Source organism: Rhyacophila brunnea, unplaced genomic scaffold, assembly GCF_057557595.1.
Source record: "Rhyacophila brunnea isolate RB1 unplaced genomic scaffold, BYU_Rbru_1.0 scaffold_8, whole genome shotgun sequence".
Taxonomy (NCBI): Eukaryota; Metazoa; Arthropoda; class Insecta; order Trichoptera; family Rhyacophilidae; genus Rhyacophila; species Rhyacophila brunnea.
Window position 1 is genome coordinate 17,368,912 of NW_028233350.1, and position 23,072 is coordinate 17,391,983.

The window sequence follows — 23,072 nt, forward strand, 5'->3', positions numbered from 1 at the left end:
CTAGCCTGGGGGCCCGGGCTGTAGGGGGCCCGGCGAGTCGGGTTGACCAGATAAGTGAGATAAACACACATCATAAATTAGCTTTAATAGTAATTATACTTCATGGCCTTGAACATTTTCAATTACTTATATAATTGTGCAATATATTTTTTTGATTATTATGTGTCGATACTCGACAGCTCCATTATTAAAGTGGATGTATTGAAAATCGCAAATAATTCACTGTATAAGTACCCTTAATTTGAACTAAACACACAATTTGAAAAACGTTAATGTAGTGTTTCACACTGCCTTTAATCTTAGCGGTAGGTAGGGGGCCCGCGAAATATCCTACCCTGAGGGTCCGTTTCAGGATGTGGGGACCATGGTGTAGGTACACCGAGTGCAATAGACAACGAGAAATTAGGCTGTGAAGAAGAAAAAGAGCCTATGGGACTAATTTACATTCTCCTCCTTGGGCCCCCTCCAATATTAAATCCTGGGTGCGCCACTGACCACAGAAAGGTTTTAGAAAACATTCTGGCCATTTCGACGACTTCATTAATCACTAATTATTGCGTAAATAATACTTTCATACACACAAGAAAATTTCATTGCCAGTGATAAAAACTATACCTAATGGATCACAGAACAGATTAATAAATAGATTTCAAATAAGCTATAGGTACCCCAATACACTACATTTTTAATCAGGGTTTTGAATGTGTGAGTGGCCTACGAAAATGAAGCACACACTTATAGACGTGTAATAGTGCAGTGCTCCGCAACCGGTGTGCCGTGAGACGGTGCTAGGTGTGCCGCGGCGCATTTCATAAAAAAAACACACATAATTTTGTAAGTATATTATTATACAATACTTACTTAGTAGTCAAATTTGAGTATATTTGAGCACCTGCATGAACTTAATAAAACAATCCAAGGTCAGGATGAAAATATATTGACGTGCTCTGATAAATTAGAAGGATTCAAAAATGAACTCGAACTTTGGCAGAAGGGGTTAAGGCAAGAATCTTTACAAATGTACTAAATGACCAAACAGACCACCATTGAAAACAACAATTAATTTTGGATCCGTCTCAAAAACAGTTAACTTTGCTGCAAAAGAAGTTTCATCATTACTTTCATACAATCAATACGACCGGATACGAAACTCTTTTGCAACCTACTATGCCGAAAATTTTATAGTACCTAGCACTTTCCCTATGAATTCGACAGGAATTTGTTGAATTGAGAAACGACGGGATGCTAAACCTAAACTTCGCCGATGTTCCATAGGCGGCCATAGACGGACAGTTTTCGTAGCAGTTTGAACATGGCACAGACAATAACTGTACGTTAGTGGACACACCACAGATCAGTTTAACTACCCCATTTAAATCTGTCGAACTGTCAACAGACGTGCCCATATATTTAGAGTATCACACTGTCTTTTAACCTTAGTGGGGCCCGCCAAAGATACTGGCTTGGGGATGTGGTGTCCATGTTTTGGTATATATATTGTTTTACGTGTGGTGACTGGTGTGCCGCTGGTGTGCGCTGGGATTCTGGGAAGACCTTTGGTGTGCCGTGGGTGAGAAAATGTTGCGGAGCACTGCAATAGTGTGTGTTGCAATCTTCAAATACACCAATATTGAATGAGCGTTAGTGCATAAACTGGCAGCAGTTGTCAGAACGAAAGATAAGCTTAGAATGACGATGAAATGAAGTATTTTTTGACACAGGTTTATCCCATATTCTCCCACTTGCGATCGGTTTTCTACTAAGTACTCCACAGTCCACACCCGTTAGGTATTTCAGTTTCCATTAATTCTGTGTTCCCTGGTATTCTATATATTCTATTTATTCGTCTACTAATATTGCAACAAAAAAACGTATACTTAATGTATTTTACATAAGTGTGCAAAACTATTACGAAAACATGAAAATGCTGCGAATGAATGTCCATGAAAGTGCAGCGGTATTTTTTACTATACCACTAGTGGCGTAGGTAGCAGAAAATAATGCAATGGAATGGCAGATGTTTTGTGGATACAAAATACCTACGCGCATAAATGGAGCCACCTACCTACCTTCAGCACAATCAAAATACACCGTGGACTGTGGCACAAAGGTGACGCGCTGCTCAAAAAACTTTTTTTTAAGTACAATCGAATGAAAATAATCAACGATTCAGACGTGTTTTTTAATTCAAGACATGACACAAAAACACGACCTTGTTATAATATTATAGGTCGGAAACCCATCCACGGACGTACGAAAACAATTTATAGCGAATAATAATAAAATAGAGTGTCTGTCTGTTTGTTAGATTATAAATTTAAAACTACTGGATGAAACTTGCACAACTCATTTTTGGTGCAAGTTAAATTGACTATTGGTAGACTCTCAATAGAAACTTATCGAAAAGAACGCACTTGCAACAATATAAGGTGAGGCTCAGATTACGAAATTATAACAATCATAGAAGTTATTATTATTAAAAAGAAATTTAAAATCCATCGCCATGAATCAACGTTCTGAAGCAGGGTAGTTTATGGCCTGACCGTTGGCGCCGACTGTTCTGAAATATCGAAAGCACGTTACATCAACGTGACAAACTAAAATGCATATTATTATGATACAGACGTAACTATTGAAAATAACCAGTGACGTCCCGTGGGGGTAGGCAGATTGAGCGTGGCTTGGGGGCAGCAGTTACTCGAAGGGCGGCAAATCGACAAGAATCATTAGGTATATGTAGAAATAGGTACATACTCTTAGTAATAATAGAAATATTTTTCCGTTAAAAAATTCACCCCACTGGTTGGAAACAAAATGTATTAATTAACATAACAAGTTTAAGGGACTGTAATATTTTTCGGGGTTCGCGATGTCTAATTTACTTCCGTTGTCCTTGGACGTCATGACCTTGATGACCAACAATGACACGTGCAGATTTTCAAATTATATTTGAATGGTAGGTACATACTTACCTAATTAAGTTATCCAAATATTTTTTGCCAGTCACTCACGAGTTTTGAAAGTTGTCAGGTGTATTTTTAAATTTACTTATCTGAAACCGTCGACTCGCAATATTGTCTATTGAAGTAGATATGGCATTTAAATTAGATTTATTTGTATACCTATATCTTTTTAGTAATGTATCCATAAAACACATTTCTTAGATATTGGAGTCATGAAAGGATGATAAAAAATAGTGTATAAAAAATGGAGTAGCATTTTGGCGCTGCCTAGGGGCGGCATTTTGTCTAGGGACATTACTGAAAATAACTTATTCTTTAAAACGTGATTAAGTTTATCCCATATTTTTCCACACTAGCCTATTATACCTGACCCAGTATGGTAAGCCAGTCCCCATTAATTTTGTGTTTCCTGGAAGCAATATAACATTTCTTTATTTTGTCTATGTGTTTCCCTTTACTTTCCGAAATTGCGGGCCTTCGCTAGTAACTAGGTATATACATATTTAGGTAAATTATTAGGTATGTATTGATTGTTCTGATTATGTTGTGTGATTCTGAAATATTATAATCCAATAATTGGCCGCCGTCGTGGTATTTTATCGGCACCCAATTACAAAATATTAAGTTAAGCTTCGAAATAATATTCAGCAACATAAACATTTATGTATAATTAACTATTTCTTTTATTCAACGAATAATTCTCAAGATTTAAGAATGTACCATTCTAATTATTGAACAAACATAATTTTGAAAAACACTTCTGAGAAAATATATTATAACCAATAGAAAAAAAAAATTTGAAAAAAGTAAGACACCCTGGCAGGGAATCGAACCCTGCATCTCCTCGGTTTACGCCCCGTCCGTGCATTATCCTCTATGCTACAAGGTGTCATACTAATTGCGACAAATTTTAACTATTGTCCTTTTTAATACCTACTCATCAGCGCCCTTCTAAATCAAGCTACTTTGGCAATCGGTTTTTGTTTATTAAATCAAAGTAGATACCTACTACTTCAATTATTAACCGACGTCTCGGATTTCTCCAATATTTTTATGATGTAACTTACTAACTTACTTGAACTTGCTAATAATTTATAATTAACTATTTCTTTTATTCAACGAATAATTCACAATATTTTCACAATATCACAAACTAATATTATATTAGGTAATATTGGGTTGGAGTAGGTTAGATTAGGTTAGGTTAGGTTAGGTTTGGTTTGGTCTAAAAAGAAAGTTATAAAATCTCATGATGGCAACTGCGGTACATTTACCAATAAAATTATCATTTTGGTGAACACAATACCTTTCACGTTGAACCACGGTGAACAGGTAGTTGCAAAGCTCCAGGTGTTATGCAAGCGAATGGAAGGGGCAATAATAATGTCATGTCTGTAGTTCGAAATTATTATTATCGAGGTGGCCACCCTGTTCCTGTTATTCGAACGAAACTCTTCGAACAAACGAAACGTCATTCGCTCGCGGCCTGTTCACGGCGTGGTTGCCTTGCGCGTGCTGCCAACTGCTCACGAAGTAAACAATAACATTGCAAAAACTTTATTGTCAAAATAATATTTACACCACGTTGTGATTGATTACTTTTTTAATTACAAGGATTCGCACTTATTTTAAAGCCTACCTACTTACGCTTCAAACATTCTTTTAGTTGTAGCAATTTCTGTATGTTTTGCAAAAGTCATAACAGTGAAGTTTTAAGATTATGTATTCTTTTAACTAGGTTTGAGTAAAGTGAACCATTTTGAAAAATAGTGATCGAACCAGTAAAAATACTATACTACAAGGTTCATACTAAACATTAACAGTGACTGGCAGTGTTTCACACTGGGATTTCTTTGAAGTGATAAGTTTACTTTTACGCATGACATTAGTAAAGTGATTATAACTTCTTTGACATTACCAATTTTAAAAGGAGCTTTTGGCTTCCTTTTTGAACTGTCAATCTGTGTTTCAAAATGGATCTCTCATGCAGTGAGGATATGGAAACTTCATCAGTGCCCATGAATATTCCACCTTCCTCTGACGTCCTCTACGCACCAATGGACCCAGCGTTTAGCACAGACCCTCGGATTATACCAAACCTTCTTTACCTGGAAAAGTTGTCGATGCCAAACTGCGACTATTTCAAACACGTTCAAGATGACATACAGCCTTTCATGAGGAAGGTTGTTACCACGTGGATGCTTGAGGTATATTTTCCAGGTCTACTGTATTCTGTATTGATATGTATTCTTGTTTGTTTCATTAAACATTTTCACAAATTCTCATGCTTAAAGAGAAACTTTAATGTTATTATCAAACTAAAGCTTTCTTCTACTTTCGATATTTTGATAACAGATAAATTCATTATTCGTAGGTAGTAGGTAACATACTGTCAGCTGTACATACTGTCAGCTGTGTATACTATAATACGATGGCGAATGAATAACATGAAGATAGGTAGGTACATAAATAAACGTATTTTGATGTTTATTTTATGAAAATATTCGATTAATTCCGCGTAAAAGTTGACGTAGGTATCAAAAAACTGCATTAAGCCGCGTTGACACGGTCCAAGTACACTTGGACCGAGTGCCATCCAAGTGCACTCGTATGAGACATCTTCATACTAATTATTCCTATCCAAGCTACTTGGACCGCGTCCTACTCATCCAAGGTAACTTGGATAGGAATAATTAGTATGAAGCTGTCACTTGGATGGCACTCGATCCAAGTGTACTTGGACCGTATCAACGCGCTTTTAGGTACCTAAAAACCTAAATAACAAATCATCCGTTTATAAAAACTTTTCATGTCGATATTCAGAAAGACAGGGCTGACACAACACCATATTTACATAATTTAGACCGAGGGGATTCCCCATTTCATTTTTTTAAATCAATACTTTTTCTTGGTAGGTACGCAATACTTTCGTTTCATTTATGACACTGTTGTAATACATAATTATGTACTCGATGTTAATAGCGCCTGTACACGTGCATGGATTGACTGGCGGCAATAGTGCTCATTTTAAACTATCATGACAATAACTGTTTATACGTAAAAGTGCTGACTGTCTCTCCAATTCATTTAAGACTGAGCGAGACGCGATGTTGTCATTTTATGTTGCTATTTCGTACTTTTTGACAGCTCGTGAAAATCGGTCAGCCTGAAAATTCATTTTTTTGCCGGCAGGTTCGCCACTATCGTTCTACTGCGCAGGCGCAGATCGAATGAATCTTAACTGTCACATGAAAATTCAGAGCTTCCAAACTTGTTTATTTCATGCATGCAATCTTGCCAACTGCAGGATAATACATGTTTACCCATACATTTTCTTACTGTCAACAGTAAATCCATGCACGTGTAAACGGGGTATAACTGTTATATTTATGTTAGTACTTACTTATTATGTCTCGTTAATTCAATATGTAAATGCAATTTGTACAACGTTAACAAAATAACATGTCAATAACATCAATGCTAGTTTTTCAATATAGGTACACCCTTATTTAATTAATGTATGTAAAGTTCATTTTTCTATTACGATATGTATACACTAAGTATAAAATATTATGTAGAATTTAATTTATTATTTTGTTATTCTCTAAAGCCTCCAACGTAGATTTGCTATATTAAGTAATCTAGGCAAAGTTGATTTGCAACCACATGTGTTTTTAAAGAAATATAATTTGACGAGCAAACCCGGATGTATATGCACTGGGTTATTATTATAAGGAACCTTTTATTTTGCACACAACATGCTGTGTGAAATAGTAAATGCGTTATTATTTCAATGTTACTTTTATATTTTAATCTACGGTATATTATAATATTTATTATTGATGGTAAATAATATTATGTTTACTTGTCTTTACATGGTATTTTATAATAATATACATACAAATCGTAATTAGGCATATCAATAAATTTGCGAAATAAAATGTTTTGTGTGAATTTAGACCATTCATTATCTATGATTGAATAAGATGTTGTTTTTCTCAGTGTATCTCTTCAGATAATCTAATCTAGTATGTTAAGATTTATTTGAGTTTATGAAACAAGTGATCGCACAGAAGGCAACCCTGACCGCGAGGGATTCCCTTCTTCCCAACGCAAGTAAAACAATATCGTTGCGTCACCTTGTAATACCTCGTATCCTACAAATGACCCCTGTATTTTAAAATAAACACCTTTTAAATATTCCTTACAAATATTAAGTTTATTGCTTAGGTAGGTACTGTGTTAGTATGTTTATAATGTAGTGATAAAACAACATTTTACATAAACTGCGATTGTGAGTAGGAAATTAATAATATTGATATTATCTTTAGGGATGATAATATGTACCGTGTGAGATACGAGATATTGCATGTCCGATTATTCCGCTGTCATGTATACACCATGCGTTGACCACGTGATCATATAAAATTTGCCATTGTTTCGTCGCATTTTTCTTATACTAATTGTTCTATGTATAAGTTGGTATGGTGACCATAATTTTATTGGAAAAAAATAAAGGTCAAACCTGAAAAGGGTTCATAAGATAATAAATCGAGCGTACTTAAGTATATTGTAGTCATTGGAATCCGTTGTATGATCATGTACAATACAAGAATATTTGACTACTATACAATACAATACACTAATATGTTTTACTAATTCTACTCATGATTGATTTCATCCGGTTCAAAGGGGCATTGTCAACATTATCACCAGTTGACAATGGTCACCGTTTTTATGCATTAACTGATTGATTACTAATAGTGATTAGATTACCTACATCTATTTATAGTCTGAAACATAATATTATGCCTGGTGAAATGACTGACGTAGTGTTCAGTTATATTTCTTTGACCGTATCCTATCATGTTAGGATAAAAATTTATGATAAAACACAATTGATCGTTTTTTGTCTTTTATTGTGTTAACTGTCAATGAATTCCTGGTGGAATAATGCTTTGTACTAATTAAACTAAAACACAACATTATTTAATAAGTAGGTAGGTACTAATTTCAGAGGGACATTGTCATACTACATATGTCATTATTTTTTCAACTGATCTAACAATACATAATATACTGGTTTTCAAACTTTTACGTTTCACGACGCCCTTAGTGTGTAGGTAGAGATTCAAGAGAAAGATTATTAAGAGCTAATTTTACATTTTACTGCTTCTTCTCCGAACTGGTAATCGAAAGTGTTCTTAGCAGAATCTAATGTACGAAGTTTTTTTCTCCATATCAATCTCTGTGCAGTATTGGGTATTTTCTAAATTCCGACGAAATGACGAAAAAATGGATCTTTTTTAAATAACTTTTGAATGAAGTTAAATCATAATGACATAGCACAAAAAATAAAGAACTGTCACTTAAAACAATGCATGAACCCACATTAGTAAGGGAGACTCATTTAAATTTTATTATCGCATGAAGAAAATAGCGCCCAACCAAATGAATCTATGTGGGCGTGCATCACCGGATTGAATTAAGAATGTCTGGAATTATTAGGGTACCCTTTGAAAACAAATATAAAATTCGTCCATACTTTTTACTACAGTTTGTAGTAGTTATGATGGTTATGAGTATTGCGTAAATAATATATTATATATATTCTACCTGCATAGGCAGTATTTCTACCAAGAAATCAAGCTTTCTACCTGTTTCTGTGTAATCTGCCCCATAATACCTACTTTGTGCACTTTACATTCTTACCTGTATAATAATGTGTAGGTACTTAAACACTAGGAGCATGGCCCCCACATCCGGAAGCGGGCCCTCAAGCTAGGATCTTTGGCGGGCCCCCTACCTATCGCTAAGGTTAAAGGCAGTGTGACAATACATTAATATTTTTGAAATTGTGTTTTAGCTCAAATTAAGGGCACCTATTTAGTGTATTATTAACGATTTTTGACACGAAATAATCAAAAATTACATCGTTTTACGACTTTTTTACTATTAAAGCAAGATTGTGATGTGTGTTTATCTTACTTATCTGATCAACCCGCCACGTCGGGCCCCCAGGCTAGAGCCCTGTTAGCCCCCCCTTGTGGGGGCCATGACTAGGAGGATAATAAATTTCTGTCTAGAATATAAGCTATGAACTGAATGGAAAGAATTAAGCCAAAAATGACAACTATCACATCATAATACCTAAAATAATAATGACTATAAACAGCTAATCAAATATTATTGTACTATCGTACACATCACGACATAATATACCTACCGTAAGTCATAGAATATACATACATATTATGTAGTACATTATGTACCTACTTCAAAAGATCGCTGAAAATTAACCTTCCACCTTCCTGTTTTTGTGCTAGATAATTGATTCACATGGTGGAGTAGTGGCATAACACTAATCTCGCGCCTGGAAAAGTGTCTAATAAAATCTATTTTATCCACAGCAAGGGCAAGCAATCAACTATTATTCGTAAATAAATCTTTTTTATTTATTACCCTACTCTGAAACCTCATAATATGCTTCGCTTACCCTCAATTATTATTGCAGTGGTACCAAACTGGCTTACGGTGGTGATGGTACCGCAAAATATTTTCATCGAACAAAAATCCTTCAGGTCGGGTTTAAGTTGGGGGAAAACGCTGATATGTCAAGGGTACCGCGAACCGAAAAAGTTTGATAAGCCTTGCTCTATCGCACATAACCTATTCCAACGTCACTTGGATATAGGATATAGGTAATCATAGAAGATTCAAAATCAGATTTAAATTATTTTCTCTTGGAGACTTACCGTCGTCTCAACAATAAATTCTTTTTATTACTTATCATTTTTCTTGTAGATTTCTTGATTTACTTACAGGTAGGTCACTTACCTTCCTCACTATTTGTATCCATAATTTTATTATTTTCGTCAAGCATCTGTAAAAATACTCGTCATGGCTGCTATTGATATTCGTCGATGTTATGTACAGTAGCAATTCATTCAACAGATAATAAATTATGGTTCGTCTTCAAAAAGGGATGCGATCCCATGGCTGCCAAAAAATGCATACATATTCTTTTTTTTATGTAGATTCGATCCAGTGCAATGACCCAATGAGTCTATTGGCACACAGCAGTTCCTTCTAAAGAGTATGTTGATTTAACATCCACTCTAAAGTTGTTAATATGCTCCGCTTATGAAAGATAATGGTAATCTACTTCATTTCTAACATCAAGCAATAACATCAGGCAATGCATATTATTCATTTGGCCTGACGGATATCTAGATTCTACATACTCAACTCATAGACATACAATTGTTCGTAAACTTTTGCGGTTCGCCGCTACACAAATGCATCTGTAAAATCATTTAATTGAAACAGCGCATTTCTATTGTTGTCAAATTGTGTAGTTTTAACAGTACATGTCATAAACATGTGAGCGCTTTAATTAAAACAACACTCCATAGTAGGTACTACGTTACTTCCGATGAAAGATTAAAATTTACCCACAAACATGTCCAACCTAGTGTATTTTTTATTATATGTGCACAAGTTTTTCATCCATGGCGGAGTACAAAAATAAACAGTTTATAAAGATTTTTAGAAGAAATGTTTTTAATCGGTTTTTACACATTGTCTATTTTTTATAATTGGATTTGTTTAGGGCGTACTAGGCTTATAAAATTGATTCTGTCAATGACAATGGTAATGATATTAATTTCCGTTTTATCAGATTTTCTCTAGGCATAATGTATTCACTTTCAAAACAAATTACGCGTTTCGATATGTATAGGAACTTTGAACCCTTTTTACGGCCATACTAAACACTTCCTTCGGTACGCTTTCCCTTCCTGTGACGTCATTGAAAACCCCACGTGTTGACTGTAAAATATATTCATTGTGAAGGTCGTCGCACATTGATCACTTTTTATGCCATGGAGCAAACAAAAAGTGTGCTGCCAGCCTTGTAATAATTGTTAACGAAACCTTTCTAATCAACTCGGCGTATGTTTTCTACGAAAGGAAATATTGATGCTTGTTATAAAAATGAAAAGAAAGTAACTGTGAAAGGATTCGTCGTTTATTTAGCATTCAATATTTTGCTGTCAATAAATGTATTGTTTTTAAATTTAATAACATATGGTTTTAAATATACAGTGCTTAGAAGGAATTATTATTAGGCTTAAATGAAGTGAATGATTTGCATATTAATGGAGATATTGGACAATAAATACGTGTGTTGCTAATTTTTCATTGTTATAATTATTAAATAAATGTATTTTGTCAATCTATTCACTTGCTTATAATTATTATTAAAAGGATTTTATTGTGACACCCTTGCATTGTAGTTGCAAACTTTTTCTTTCTCTCTTGTAAAAATTCAAAACACTAGTTTACTCACATGCATCCAATATAAAATAGCAAGGCAATTATTACAATATTCAATATTGATACCAAGAACCAAGATAAAACTGCGCCATAATTTTTATAAATCATTGAACCGATTAGGTGAACATACCTTGGGTTTGTTTTTTTTTTAATAGTGTCTTTACTAAATAAGCTGTCTCTAATAAAATATCTTAATACCTACCAGTCAATGTGAATATTATACATAATCATATTTTATATATTCGTAGTAGGCATGTCATAATACAATAATATGTTATGTTATGAATTTTATGATAGAACATATTATTTATATGGTATATATTATGCCCTGTTTAAGCGAAGGTAGTAATTTATTTTTAACTTTATTTATTGTATTTTAGATCAGGGTGTCATTCACGTGTTAATTTTTTTTTTGGTAATGTGTAGGTATTATATAATATTGATTGATGCACCATGTTAATGTTGTGAATACGTCCTATCCAGGTATGCGAGGAACAATCGTGTGAGGAGCAGGTATTTCCACTGGCTGTAAACTACCTGGACAGGTTTCTTTGCTCTCTCGCAATTCCCCGGCATCAGCTCCAACTCCTCGCCTCTGCAGCCCTTCTGCTGGCTTCCAAGGTCCGCCAGGGAGTTCCACTCCCAGTTGTTCTACTCTGCGCTTATACAGATAATAGCATAACTGTCGATGAATTAAGGGTAAGTCGATTTGGAATCCAGATAAACCTTCATTATTTTGTTATAATATTATCTAATATATTAATACTATCGACCAAAGGTACTTGATGGTATTTGAATTCAAATTCTAACGGATTTAAGTTTTGATTCCATAAAATGGAATAGTACCTACACAACTTAAATCCATTAGAGTTATCTAAAATGTTTGGCAGTTTATTGTTTGTCTATGATGAATGGAGGTAGGTAACATAATAATATGTTGGTTTACATTTACATACTATAATGTTATGTACCTACATAATTATTTAAAATGTCTCGTATATTCACATCACCTCCGCAAAATGATTGATTTCGTGCGATTCAACATGCAATACAAATTGACTTTGTCTATTCAGTCTAATCGTGCTAAACCCATTTGCATAGTCAATACTAATTGGTAATTACTACATCGGTACTAATTATTACCATCGCAGTTGTGATGCTTATGCAATTATTATGAACATAATGCCTTGTTTACGTCTGTCTGACCGTCTACCAAAACATTTCATAATGTAAAGAAATGCTTTCACCAAAATTTTGGAACAATATTTGCCTGTTCACTGTGTCAGTCAATGTTTATAAATAATATTACCTCACACTATCGATGAATCGATCTATAATGCGCGTGTTATAATAATAATATTTATTTCTCCAATGTCATTATTTATGGAGTATAAAAAGATAGATGGTCGGAGTATAACATTTCCTCCACTTATCAATACGTGCATCAAATTATCATAGTAATATCATAATGTGATTTAAAAACGATCACTGAGAAACCTGAATACTTGCATGAAATAAAATAGAAACTATGTGCCAAATCTTTCAACAAAAACGTTGTAAACCTGTAAAATTTAAAAAAAAATGTTATAAGATTAAAAAAAAAAAGATTATTGTTCAATTATAGAAAATAACTATTCATGGCGATTTTAGAAAAATACTACGTAATAATTATGCACTTTTACCTAAAATATGGACTAAGTGCCACTCGAATTCCTCAATGCAAGAAATATAAGCCATTTTTATACAACTGAGATTTGGTACTTAGTGCCAATTTTAACAAAACGTACGATACATAGGTATTTACAACGCCATTTTTTAAATTAAATAGAAACTTAAAATATTTCTTTTTAGAGTGTTGATTAATTTTTAATGCATTACCGATGGGACCACAGCACAGATTGATAGTTACTATACAGTACATTTTGAATGTGTGAGTGTCCTACGAAAATGTAACACACATTATGTATATACGTGCATTATGGGTGTCGCAACCTTCAATTACACCAATATTGAATGAGCGTCAGTGCATAAACCGAGAGCAGTTGTCAGAACGAAGGACAAGCTTAGAACGATCTCATATTCTTCCACACTTGAGATCGGTTGCCGGCTACTCCACACCCGATAGGTATTTCAGTTCCCATTAATTCTGTGTTCCCTGGATGGGACATAGATGTATATAAAACCTTTTTTTGGAATATTTGGCACATAGCTGTTTTTAGTATTTTACGTAATAATGTAAATTGTAAATGTAAACCATGTCTTATATTAGATATTATGATCATCCAATTTACTTTCATGCATTAGATTCGAATCGTAGTTAATTTGTGTGTCCGTATTATTACCCTTTATCTTTGGATCGTTTCCTTCCGCCATAGCTCCTTACGTGACCGCAAAAGAATTGTCCCTTATTTCCTGTTCTACTCGACTGACTGCGCAAGTACCTTCGCAGCGACCAGACTATAGCAATAATAATTATTTGACTTCTATACGTACTCACTTACTTCATTCCATATCACAGGTAGGTACGTCTTTGTCACCCAAAATAAATTGTTTCATTAATACACACCTTCTCAATATTTTATTGCTAGGTATTTAGAAATATGACCATTTATAAATATTTTTTTTTAAATCAGCACAGATTACTATACCCCAGTAGCGAAGGGTGGATGTAGGCTGAATCTGCCATAAATAGTGCACATTAAACTTTGTAAGTAATACGTATTTGTTTTTATTGAACTAAGCTACAATTTACAGATGGTGACGGTTAGTTTTTTTAAAAATTAATTAAACTTTGTCTAAACCAAGCCATAATAGTTTTGGTATACTTTGGGCGATACGACAAAATTGTGCACACGTTTTCACTCATACTTATTTGTTTTCATTGGATTTAGGAATACATATTAATATTAAGTACACATATTGTAAGTTCATTTTTTAAAATTCATTAAGCCCTGCGTAAACCAAACTATAATAGATAAAAATATTATTCTATCTATAAAATATCCAAAGTTATGTATGATTTAATTGCATAATTTTATAGATGGACGAGTATTTTTTTAACAGATACGTATGACTGACAAAGTTTAATGTGCACTATTTATGGCTGATTTTAACAGCCTGCCTCCACCCTCCGCCAATGATGTACCCAATAATACGTATATGGCCTAAATTCAGTAAGTATAAGCTTAATTGATGTCAGAAAACATATCTTTTATCATTCGAAATGTTTTGTTTTGAACGCATCAGCGATAATAATATGCAAATGTATTGATGCACGTGCACACTGCAGATTCGAGCACGTGTCAAAACAAAACACCCGCTTCGAAGACAGGAATACCCGCACGAGCGATTCGCTCTGTCGGATCCTTGCAAGAAAGTCTAAATAAATAAATAAAATAATACCTGTGTCAAAATGATGCAACGCGTGACCCTTCCGGCAGGATTCAGGGTGTTTGAGCAGGCCAATTCAAAACCCCACACCGACTAAACGCGGTTTTCCTTTCAAGGAAATATTCTTCGAGTTCAAAGCTTATTATTATCTCGTAATCATCATGGTAGGTACCTCTATTTAAGTAACCCTCCCTCACATAATAAGTCACCTTTTGTCACTCTCTCCTGATATTTCCGACCCTCTTTTAATCAACGACATGGATCCAGGTAAAGTTAATTGCGCGTAAATTGTTTTTATCTAAGCACCTTGCATAGTGCCTATTTCCTTCAAACAAACTCTTGTTAGTTAGTATGTATGCAACAGGTTCTTAATTATGTCCCATACCACACAACAGATTAATAAATATAATTCCGATAGGCTATCTATAGGTACCCCAATACACTACATTTTGACATAATGTTTTGAATGTGTGAGTGTCCTGTGAAAATGAACCACACATTATAGACATACAATAGTGTGTTGCCACTTTTAAATACACCAATATTGAATGATCGTCAGTGCATAAACCGAGAGCAGTTGTCAGAACGAAGGACAAGCTTAGAATGACGTATTCTTGACACCTGTGTAAGTGTATCCCATATTCTTCCACACTCGAGATCGGTTGCCGGTAACTCCACACCCACTTGGTATTTCAGTGCCCATTGTTTCTGAGTTCCCTGTCCCATACTTTCGTTAGCTCTCTTATCCATTTGATCGATATCGGTTAGTTAAATATATAATAATTACAAGATAAAAAGAACTTTTTATATACCACGTTTTAAAATTGTCTGTTGAATCATATAAACTTGACAATTCTATGTAGTAATAAATACTTTTTTTTGTACTTGATAGAAATACTGAATAAATATAGAATACTGAAATGTCATTTTGACATTTCATATTGATTTCCATATATATTAATAATTTAGTTGCTAGGATCCCCTTAGCAACCAATAATAGTGTTACATACAAACAGAATTAACTGAAAATGAATTCAATTCTGCTTAAAGATGGCCAATAGTATTAACAGAATGCATTGTCGTCGTGTTCTGATATATTCTAAAAGTTTCAAATGTGTAGCTAGTCGGGAAGTTAGTTAAAAATCTTCAATCGTCCAATACAAATCTTGGACAAACAAGAAAAAATTTGTACTGGACACACAAGAAAAAATTAGTACTGAACAAACAAGAATACGAGCTAATAAAAACGTGTTAAAAAGTACATAATAGGTACATTGAAATCTCGGAAGAATATCATTACTCCATTAGACTCTTAACTTGCATGGCATCACGGGATATTATATAAAATAAGAATTTTGACAAAAGTTCGCTTTCTTTTGTACGATTACGAGATCGAAACTATTCCAATGCCGTATTTAAAAATTGTAATATTTTTGATCTCGGGATCATACAAAAGTAAGTGAATTTTTATCAATTTATGTACTTATATTGTTTCCTTTATTTTAGTTTACACTGCGGTCATTCCTCCACATATCAAATTATTATGAACATTGTCGATTCCCTTATCTGATAATAAAAGGGATCGGCAGGTGTCGTCCAAGCCGGCCGCTCAATGAATATGTGAGACCTATATTAAAATACATAAATTCTCATGCGCCTAATTATTTAAAGTCATATCCTGTTTCTGGTTCGAATTGTTATTATTACTTGTGTTAGTTTTGATCAGAGTTTCGCACCTTGCGTTGGTCGCTTAATTACATCGGCCATTTTTAATATCGTCATATAATATTAATTGTGCCAATGAAAAATGACTTTCCTAATAATGTCGCAATGTGTATTTCAGTCCACTTTCCCACGGAATGTGTCATTCGATTGATATCTTCTCGACCCTCATTTTTATTGACAGGTTGCATTGTATGGCCTAAAAATAATATGATTTTCCTGGTGTTGTATTTTTACCACGTTTTTCTTAGCTCGTATTCTTGTTTGTCCGGTGGTTGTTAATCCAGTACAAATCTTGCAAACGATTTTTAACTAACTTTCCGACTAGCTAGACATTTGAAACTTTTAGAATATATCAGAACACGATGCCAATGCATTATTTTAATACTTTTAGCCATCTTTAGGCAGAATTGAATTCATTTTCAGTTAATTCTGTTTTGTTGAAAAGTTATTTCGGAAGAAATCCGTAATCCAATTCACTATTATTGGATGCTAAGGGGGTGGTCCTAGCAACTAAATTATTAATATATACGTGCGTTACTATGGAAATCAAAATGACATTTCAGTATTCTATATTTATTTTGTTTGTTGCAAAATAGCAAATAAATGATTTGTTGACAATTGCCTTATTTGTCCTAAATTATTAATAAATAGAATTGTCAAGTTTATATGATTCAACAGAAAATTTAAAAACGTGGTATATAAAAAGTTCTTTTTATCTTGTAATTATTTTTATTACAATATGACTTCATTTCTTATCCAAAAACGATGGTACTTAACTTCTTTTGTACGATATTACCATTTGAGGACATTTAAGTTAATGGCCTCACCAAACCACACCGCCCCGCATCACACGCAGTCTTAATCGGGCGTATCAAGGGACCCTACGTTTAGATGTGAAGCATCGTTTTTTTATGACTCAAGAATGGCTCAGGAGCAGTTGCCCAAGACAGGTCGCCATGCACTCAAGTGTGCTTTGACTGAATTTACATGATCTTACATTAAAACTACCCGTGGGAGATATGAGCACGTAGAGGCAATATTAAAAATTGTAGTAAGTAACAAAAGCTAATTACAAAACTGCCGAACTTTCTAAGTGTATAGGTCTTCACATTGGAAGCATGCCGCCGCGAATTTTCAAAATGCAATAAAATTGGCCTTTGTGGTGATCAGGTCAGACGGTCCGATGGGCCCAACAGCTGATTGAACCGACTTGAGCAGCTCTTCCCTTTCCGTACACATGTTAAGAGATTCCCAGAGGATGTGGTTTGCATCCTGTATTTCTCCGCCACATGGACATGTTGAACGGGTAACAAGACCAAGCTCAAAGAGCCTGCCAGCGAACCCACCATGTCCAGTCAAGAATTGAGTGGTGTAATGATCTGGAGTCAAAGCGGTTATCTCCATTCGCCCAATTACCATTTGAGGGCACGTGCTGTCAGCAACCACGTGTGGTTAAGACATATCGCAGTGACTGGCAGGTGACCATAGCTAGAATCAAACAATGGTGTGTCTGGCGGTGGGAATGTACGCGGGAACGGGTACAACTTTACTGTTACAACTGCGGATCGAGTCGCATGCCTATGTCGTATGCAACGAACCGTATGGGGGCATCGAATTCAAACAGTATGAAAATATAATCTACAGCGTGTGATTACTGATTACCACCGATGGCTGTGGATGCGTGCGGTGTAAGACTTTTGGTTTACAAAATGACAATACAAAGTGAGCTCTACAGTCGACTGATGTCAGATCAATAATTTAGTCAAGAATAACAAAATTCTTACGACACGTAAATAATACTCTATTACAGAGGGGGGCAAACTTTTTGGATGGAGGGCCAAATTCAAAAATTCAAAATGAGCGGCGGGCCGCAAGTCAAATACCATTTTTAGATATACACTATTCATTATCACGAAAACTAAACATTACAAAAAAATTAATGAGAAGAAAGAAACTGTTGTACATTTTTTTTTAAATCCAGGTGTTCATTTTGTAGTTGATATTCTCAAAACTACTTCTAAATGGGCATCGGAAATATTTGATCGTAAAGAATTTTTATTGAGGTTCATGATCGAAAATGTTTGTTCACATATATAGATTGATCCAAAAATAATGAACATTTTTCTTTCATAATCTTTAAGTTGGTCGAATTTGTCTGAATTAAGGACATTGTAAAATTTGGAGATTTCTTCACGACGATGCAATTCTCTTAAATCAGTGTCACACTGCAGATCAATAATCTCAAGTTGTAGCTCTGTCGGTACACTATCAATATCTATTGAAAATGGATCGCGTACTATTGCTAAACTCGTCTCAATTTTTCGGAAGTCACCAAATCTTTGTGAAAAATCGTCATTCAGAGCTTTAATAATTTTACCGTATTCTTCAAATTTATATTCTGGTATATTCAGCAACTTCAACGTTGGAAAGTGGTCCACGTTGTTATTTGATATTTGTCGAAGGAATAACTTGAGTTTTAATTGTAATCCATTCAAACTTTTTACCATACCATGGGCATATATTTTTTTTTCTTGCAACGCGGAGTTAAAAGTATTTAAATGTATCACGATGTTCAACGTAGAAAATAGAGGTTACATAGTGTGAGACGAGACACAAGGAAGACGTACCTACTGAGATAATACATTTACGAAACAACAAATTCTTCAAATTTTAATCTACTGTCAATATTTTTTAAAAAAATATATAAAAAAGTTATTCGTAATCAGAAGTACAATTAATGATGTCGGGCCGCAAAAAAATACCCGGCGAGCCACATGCGGCCCGCGGGCCGCAGTTTGCCCCCCCTGCTCTATTATATCAAAACCATTGTGTAAAAGCCATTTCCGTGACATATCTTTAAATTGTAAATAGTATCTAACGAACTTATTGTAAGTATATCGTCAGTCTTGACTAAGATTAAATTTTAGTCTTTAGCTTCTTCAGCATTAGGTATTCCGAATTATCAATATTTTTCTTGTGTGAAATATCTTTCTATAAAGTTTAAGTTTGTCCAAAAATACAAACTATCACATTTTTTTAAACATGCAGCTAGAGTTTTATCATTATTTGATGACGATTTTTTAGAAACTGTAAAATATTTAATTGTAAATTCTACCGTGTATTGATTATTAAATATGTTTACTGTCCGAATCAAAATAATAGTGGTAGGTACATATTATGTATTGTATATTATTTTATTGTTGACAATGTCGACATGAATATAAATTTGCCAATATACATTATAATGGGAAAAAGATATTCAAATATAAATTAAGCAAATGAAATGCTCGCGCTCTGCAAAAATCCCAGCGAACTTCTTGTGACTGCATTGTGAGGGGTAATTTATTCCCACGAACCGAAAGTAGGAAGAGGAATTTCAATGAAGATTTTTTGCGTTATAATAATTTAAACTGGAGCTCTTTATCCGGGTGACCCAAATCAGGATACGGAGATATCTATGCAGTCTAAAACCTATTGTTAATAGTTAATGCGTACTACATACATACAGTAATGGGGTGAACATGCTTTATACGTTACATCCGGAACTCCGTTGAAACTATCTTATATTTTCATAATTATTGCACATTAAAATTAACTTATTTACCACTTTATAAAATATGTGTGTTTATTTCAATTAATGTTATATAGGTAATGTACTTTTTCGACGTATCAGTAATATATTACTACTGTACACTTTAATTTTAGGATTTAGATTTAGGGATTGTACCTACTCCCGGAATTACGGGACTAGCCTGGTAGATTAATAAATATTTTTTTATACCTGGTATCGTACGTTATATGATTTTTTTTAAAACTTAAAACACAATCACTGCTAACTTTGTAATTACCTTTTAATTACCACATTTAAATAACATGCTAATTATATCTAATGGCCAATTACTCCAGTCGCGTTGTTAGCACCAAATGAGTTAAATGCAAATAATATTAATAGAATTTAAATTATCACTAATTTCGGGATCCCGGGATTGTAAATTCTATTGGATCTTCTAATTATACAATATTGTACTTCATGTACATTCATCAAAACAATAATACATAATATGTTTATTTTTTAAACAAAATTGTATTATTTACTAACATAGGTACATAATAATAATAATATATGCTTACCAGGAAACTCAGAAATTGTTCTGTGATGCTTACCTAACTGACATAATAGCTGTCAATTCTTTGTCACGTGCCTACCTATTTACTTTATTCCTTGTTGAACTAATTGTTTAAATTTAATGATGCATGTGCTTATGACGTTAGCACGACTTCATTTGTTTTTAAACTGTCTACGTCTTGGCAAACTCCTTATTTTTTATGACAAAATGACCCTAAAATAGATTAACTAAAATCATTTTAACAATAATAACACCGTTCCTCTTTCTTTATAATTACTTCAATTTAGTATTAGTTTAAAACTGTTCCTTAACGCTTCTATTGGAAGTCACCCCAGAAAAATTATATTCACGTGACAGTCGATAGTCAGCATTTCGAATGCGATGTATATTTTCTTCCCCACGATATCTTTTGGTCGCCCCATACAGCTAGATACCTTCCTAATTGTGCAAATTTGAGGGCAATTGCAGCTAGACAGACAGGAGGCCTATTCAGGGGGCATTCCCACGGCCCCCTGTCTTCGAGGGCGCCCCCTGCTTCACACAGAGGCCTGCTTGTTGTATCTCGATCATCTACAAGCCATATGCTGGTAGGGTCAAAGATACCTGTACGCTGAAAATTGTATAAATTTTAGTCGCGTAATTAAGTGTGGGACTTTTTTTCTACCCTGGAAGTAATTCGCCTGTTTTATTCACGATGTGTGTTATGTATGTGGGAATAAAATTTAGCATTCCTCCCTCAGAGCTTCTTGTCGTGTTAAGTTAAAGCTTTGGGAACAATTAAGTAGTAAGTAAGTTTGAACCATCCCGCGTAAGGTGCCCGACATGAATAAGTATTAGGTAAATTTTGGTTTGAAGTCAACACGATGATAATAATATTGTGGGTTTACTTAAACTCGAATAGCTTAGAAATCCTAGAAATGTTTACTGTTAACACATTAATTTACACAAATTTAACTCATTGCTCCTTACGATTTTCTCAATAAAAATATTTGCCCCCAACTCAATTGTAACTTAAAAATTTTATCTGCTATGTATTTTTCACATCATATATTTACTTTTTTTCAACGTCCACATAATATAATTGATACAATTATAATATTAAATATATAAACCCGAATGTAAATTATTGGTTTATCTTGATAAAACGTGTATGAACAAAGCACGTGTTATATTATTTATATAATATGGTGAATACCAAGTCATAGATAATCTTATGAACTGTTGTTTATTTTGAAGACAGCTGTTTTAGTTCTTGAGATATAAGTGAAAGTGTCGGTTTATTGTTGAGGTACAAAACAATAATTAAGACACATGAATATTCAGATACTTCAACAATAATTGTCTTCAAATGCCTATAAATCGAATATTCTTTAAAAAATAATGTAGCTATGTAATTGAAAATGTTCTTCTGACGTATATACAGTTATCCTGTTTTTTTTTTTACTATAAACTAACTATAACTATTAAACTTGTATTGTGTTTAGTTTAATTGATTGATATTTTAAATATACCAAGACCTTTCATAGTTTTTAACGGAATTCTTCTTTTAAAGTTACTCCCGTTGAGTGACAACGTGTTTCCACTATTTTCTTACGTAACGCTTTTACTGGTCGTATCTTGTCATCTACGGCGCGTAGGCCATATGCCGTCGAACGGTAAGAAAGAAAATGCCCCCTTTTTCCCAGGGCATGCGAGCGTGACCTCCGGCGACAGAAGGCGACCCAAACGGCAAAACTACTTCTTTACATCATCACTACTTTATATTTTATATGCAGAACCTGCCCTTATAATTCGATGGGAACATATAGGTTTATTAAAATGCCACGCTCTACCTGTGTCTAATGAACGAGTTGGGGCTGTTTCTTATTGAAATATGTAATTGCAGCTTGCGTTTTAGCCAAGGAGGAGGGTGGTATTGTTTTCTTTGCTCCTTACGCCATCATTATGCAACATTTGCCTCCCAAAGAATTCTTTAAGCCCGTATACTATTTAAAATTATTGATATATCAACGATAACATCTATTTTTATTTTATAGACTAACTCTTATTATTATGTGAATATCTATAATCTAGGGATTCCCAATTTTTCATCCCCCCAACCAATAGCCAAGAGATTGTGAAGATCCAACGTATAGGTATACTGCACATTAAACTTTGTCAGTTTGTTATACTTATATGTTTTCACTGAACTAAGAATACAACTTGTAGATGGTATTGCTTAGTTTTTAAAATCCCCAGTACTAGAAAATTTCCTGATTAATGTTCGCACCCTCGTATAATATTTCTAAAAAAGCTTTTAACTGAGTGAATAAAATGAAAATAGAAATTTAATGACTTTTTTATCTTTGCCTTTCATTTAAAATATCAGCCTAGTAAGCCAGGATTTGAGCAAACTTTTTTTGATTAAAATACTCAATAATCCAGATCGCATCCATGTTCATCCTGAAAAAAAAATGATTTCTTTGCGCGATTCAAATAAACGGGATAAAACTTGTCCTTGTGACAACCAACGAACTCATATATGTAACGA

At 34.0% G+C, this 23,072-nt stretch overlaps 1 protein-coding gene across 1 annotated transcript in view; it reads left to right on the top strand.

Annotated features, from left to right (window-relative positions):
* The first annotated feature begins 4,418 nt into the window (after positions 1-4,418).
* Positions 4,419-23,072, top strand: part of LOC147063984 (G1/S-specific cyclin-D2-like) — a 49,806-nt gene continuing 31,152 nt past the window's right edge. Inside the window, exons 1-2 of the mRNA XM_085958919.1 lie at positions 4,419-5,170; positions 11,784-11,999. Of these exons, the coding sequence (XP_085815045.1) occupies positions 4,937-5,170; positions 11,784-11,999 (450 nt within the window). The 5' untranslated portion in view covers positions 4,419-4,936. The remainder of the gene's footprint in view (positions 5,171-11,783; positions 12,000-23,072) is intronic.